At 35.1% G+C, this 4,318-nt stretch overlaps 1 protein-coding gene across 1 annotated transcript; it reads right to left on the bottom strand.

Annotated features, from left to right (window-relative positions):
• Window positions 1-548: 548 nt before the first annotated feature.
• On the bottom strand, window positions 549-3,662 carry LOC112765154 (uncharacterized). Its single transcript, XM_072223503.1, has 9 exons — window positions 3,499-3,662; window positions 3,326-3,358; window positions 3,189-3,239; window positions 3,037-3,072; window positions 2,827-2,917; window positions 1,305-1,542; window positions 1,134-1,224; window positions 1,005-1,052; window positions 549-892 (listed from the first exon to the last, which is right to left on the bottom strand). The coding sequence occupies exons 1-6, from the start codon at window positions 3,609-3,611 to the stop codon at window positions 1,309-1,311; spliced, it is 558 nt and encodes a 185-aa protein (XP_072079604.1). The 5' UTR covers window positions 3,612-3,662; the 3' UTR covers window positions 549-892; window positions 1,005-1,052; window positions 1,134-1,224; window positions 1,305-1,308.
• Window positions 3,663-4,318: the final 656 nt, after the last annotated feature.

Raw genomic sequence — 4,318 nt, 5'->3', positions numbered from 1 at the left:
AATACCATATTGTTGTAAAGACGCAAAGTCCCTATAACTAAGCCTAATTGTTTTCTCCTGTTAATAATCAGAAAAGAAAAACGTAACAGACATAGGCCCACTACCATCTCCGCTTATTTACCTCCAAAACCTCAATTAGATTTGAAAATGATGCTAATCTTTCCTAACATACTCACTTGCTACCACCTTACTTTAGCTAACCCATCTAAATCTCAACTAAATTTCGGAATGTTACTAATCTTCCCTAGCATACTTACTTGGCACAATAAAAGAGCATACACTGCATTTCTGCAGATATTGTCTTCTACACCGACAAATATTAAAATTATGATTCATAATTAATATTTTCACATCGAAATCAAATATTAATAAATTTTTATTTTAGAAAATACACAAGTTAAAATAATTAAAAATTTGATACTTTCGGCCTAAATTACCACTATTTGTCTCTTTTTTATCAAAGAAAAAAATGTCTTGATTTCTTCTTTCATTCTTGAATAAGTGATAATTTAGTAATTCTTATGCAGAAAATTTTTGGACATCAAAAGTTTTTTTTTTGAATCATTGTGGTTCTGGTATGAATATGAAGGTTTTCATTAATTGTTCATGGAGTCTTAAAAGAGAATTCTCAATACTAAAAATAAAGAAGACCGCACTAAAAAAAGTCGAATTCTACATAAAAGAAAAAATATAATAGAATATTCAAGAAGTCTAAGGCCTGTAAAGATAAAGATGAGTGTGCCGACTTGAGATTTTGGCATTATAACCTGAAGTGCTTTCAAGATCGGACGTTGGTCCTTAAAGTCTTCTAAGGTAGGTTCAACGCCTTCTCCTAGATTCTGCTAATGCTCCTCTGATTTCTTTTTTAGGGGGATCAGGGTCCAAATAACCACTACACAAAACATACAAAGACAAGCAACATAGTAAATCAAACACCATCCACCACATATTATATGCATGGGATAGACATGATAAAAAAAAGGAAACCATAAAATGATTCTCACTCCGAGTAGTCTGAATCCGAATCTTCTCCATTAGCTTTAGCTTGCTCGCTTCAATGTCAAAATAAAAAGAGAGCAGTCATTATAATGTTACACACACACACGATTTAAAAGATAATAATAAAATAAGACCTCAATTCTAATGATCTTGACTTGATAGCACGCCCATTTGCAAGACCACAAAATTTACAGCACAAGGGAACGACTCGGGTAATATCAAGACCTACAATATACCCCCAAAAAGTGAAAGTCAGAGGGTTTGATAATTTCTATAGGTAAAGTAAAAAATATCAGAAAAAATACCTTTTCATGGAGGTCCTTCTCCTTCAAAAGGCTCACAGTAATCTACATGAGTATTCCTTTTGGGTGCTTGATGGATCCGGGCATAAAAGTGCTTAACAGGAACATCATCATCCAATGAGTTCTGCATGTATTCAAAAGATTTTGGCACCCCCAAAATGTGCAGTTGATGAAAAACACCAACTTTTTTGTAAGCCGACATAATCCCATCTCCACGATCATAAACTTTGTACTGTTCTTCCTGAAAAACAAATAATTGCAACAGAATTTTTAAAAATCAAAGTAACAAACAAAACTAAAGGAAATCTTGTAATAAACAGCATTGGAAAACTCCATTTTATCCCTTGTTTCTTTTAAATTTGCCTACGTCCCTGTCTCTCCCTACTCTCAATCCCAAATCAGTGAATGAATTACAGTATCAAACATTCATAATGATTATTTGCTTACTTCTGCGAACCATCGGTTCAAGAAGTGTAAAATTCTAGGATTATATAAAGCACATTTTGATGGCTTCATATTGCATATTGCATTCTGCAATTTTTAGCAATAGCAATAAACCCATAGTTGAAAACTTGCAAGGCCATAGAAACACTTTAAAACTATTAATATTACAATGACGATTATATACCTACTCTCTAAATTAGCCCTAATAACAACTTCAATCACCATTACTATTTGTTCATTCAGTTTTCCATTTTCATTACTCTTCGTTGCCTCTACTGCAATCACCGCCTTCTTCCTCAAAGGCACCTTCCCAGCATTGTCCTCAAGATCCACAATTCCCTCTATCTCCACAGTCCACAGCACTCTCCCGTTCATGTACCTCCTCAAAATCATAAACCTCACACTCCCCGTTACTATTAACCTCATTTTCCAAAACCTCACCTTTCAAAACCCCAACAACCTTCTTACACCAATCAAAATCAAATTCCAATTCCAATTCACCACCATCAACATCACCTTCAGGCAAACCCTCACTCCTACCCAAATCCCTAATTTTCTTCACAAAACCACACATGAATTTAACTCACAAAACCCTTACTAGAGCAACTACGTTGCAGATTTTCATACAGGTTCAACAACGAAAGTTCATGCAGATACACTTTCAGTTGACAGAGGAAAAAGGACAACAGATCCAACACAAATAATAGTGAGAGCTTAAAAAGATAAATCAGAAGTGGTGAACATGCAGTGGTGTAAGGCAGGGTTTTCGGGTAAGTGATGGTATTGTTCGGTGGGAGAGGGCAGAAGGGATGGGGGAGAACTGGGTTCGTGAAAGAAGAGATGAAAAAGGTTGACAACTGAAAAATTTAATATCACATTGAATAAGGATATATAGATATTTTAATCATTTTGAAAAGTTTTTATGGACTATTGGAAGTCCAAAACATCCTTGGACAAACGTAACATTAACCAACTTAGTATTGTTCTCCCTAAATAACAAATAACAGCAACGAATTTTTTCTGACATAAAAGTAACATAACTAAAGAAAACCAACAGACAATGACAGAGAAGTTAATTAACCTCTTTTAGCATTCTGTTGTAGTGTTGCATTGCCACAAATGGATAAGGCCGATACTTCTCCATAAAACGTAATCTACTTTGTCTCCGTTGTCTGTAGGAGTTCCGAATTTTTAGGAAAAAAAAATGAGGGGTAAATAACAAATTGTTATACTGCAAAACATATCATTTGTGAAACAAAAATAAATAAAAAGAGAGTTCAAGTGCACTTACTCTTTTCTAATCTTACAATGATGTGGCCTTTGATTTCTTCAAACAAAATAGATTTGCCAGGGACAAATTTATAAATGGATTTGTGAGAGAGAGAAATACATATAAACTGATATAAATTATTATTACAAAAAAAGAATTTAAGTTTGACTCACCCTAGTTCCTCATCAGTGCCTCTAAGTATTGAGGGTCCACAAGGCTTTTGTCTTTGGTGAATAAACAAGATTTATTTGCAAGAAAAAGTATTAATATTATCATAATTGGAAGAAAAAAGAGTTTCAAGTTTACTCACACTTTTTTAACGGAGGGCCTATAAGGCTTTTGACTTTGATTGCAAGCAAGATTGATTTGTAAAGGAAAAACATAAAGAAAAAAAACAATATATCACTAATTTGGCAGGAATGATAATTAAGTAAAGAAATAATAATTAGAAGAGAAAGCATGAAGCTTGTAATAAGTAACAACCATGAGTGGTGATGATTATAGACTGGAACTCCTTGGCGTAACCTCAAAAGGCGGTTGCCGATTATACGACCACGAGATCGCAGATTGTATTGCATTGATGGTGATGGTTCCATGCCACCTTCGAACTCCAATTTTTCTAGGGTTTCTGAAAACACAAAAGCTAAGAGTCTGATGTTAATCTACAAAAGCACTATAGCAACTACATCTAAATCTAAATCCTAAAAGAGAGAGGAGAGAACCTCTCCCTCAAAACTACATCTAAATCATAAATAGTAACTAATTGGAGAGTCTGATTATGAATGAATGGATTCTCCCACTTTATAGCCTCTAATCTGTATTTTTTGGGCCGCAAACTGGATCGAAAACAGCCCAGAAATCGCTGGAGAAGAAATCTGCCACGCTGATTTTTGTCACTGCGACGCGTCCGCGTGGAGCACGCATTCGCGTTGCCTAGCGTTAGGGCAACTATGGCATATTATATATCAAATCGAAGCCCCAGACGTTAGCTTTCCAACGCAACTAAAACCGCATTGTTTGGACCTCTGTAGCTAAAGTTATAGCCGTTTGAGTGCGAAGAGGTCAGGCTGGACAGCTTAGCAATTTCTCCAACTTCTTCTATTCCTTCCACTTTTGCATGCTTCCTTTCCCTCCTCTGAGCCATTCCTGCCCTGTAAACTCTGAAATCACTTAACACACATATCAAGGCATCTAATGGTAATAAGAGAGGATTAAACATAGGGAACTTAAGGTCAAAGAAGCATGTTTTTAATCAAAGCACATAATTAGGAAGGCAAATGTAAAACCATGCAAATAGTATGAA

This window comes from Arachis hypogaea, chromosome 17 (genome assembly GCF_003086295.3).
Source record: "Arachis hypogaea cultivar Tifrunner chromosome 17, arahy.Tifrunner.gnm2.J5K5, whole genome shotgun sequence".
Lineage (NCBI taxonomy): Eukaryota > Viridiplantae > Streptophyta > Magnoliopsida > Fabales > Fabaceae > Arachis > Arachis hypogaea.
The sequence above is the reverse complement of the archived record's forward strand: the minus strand, read 5'-3'. Positions and strand labels throughout refer to the sequence as shown.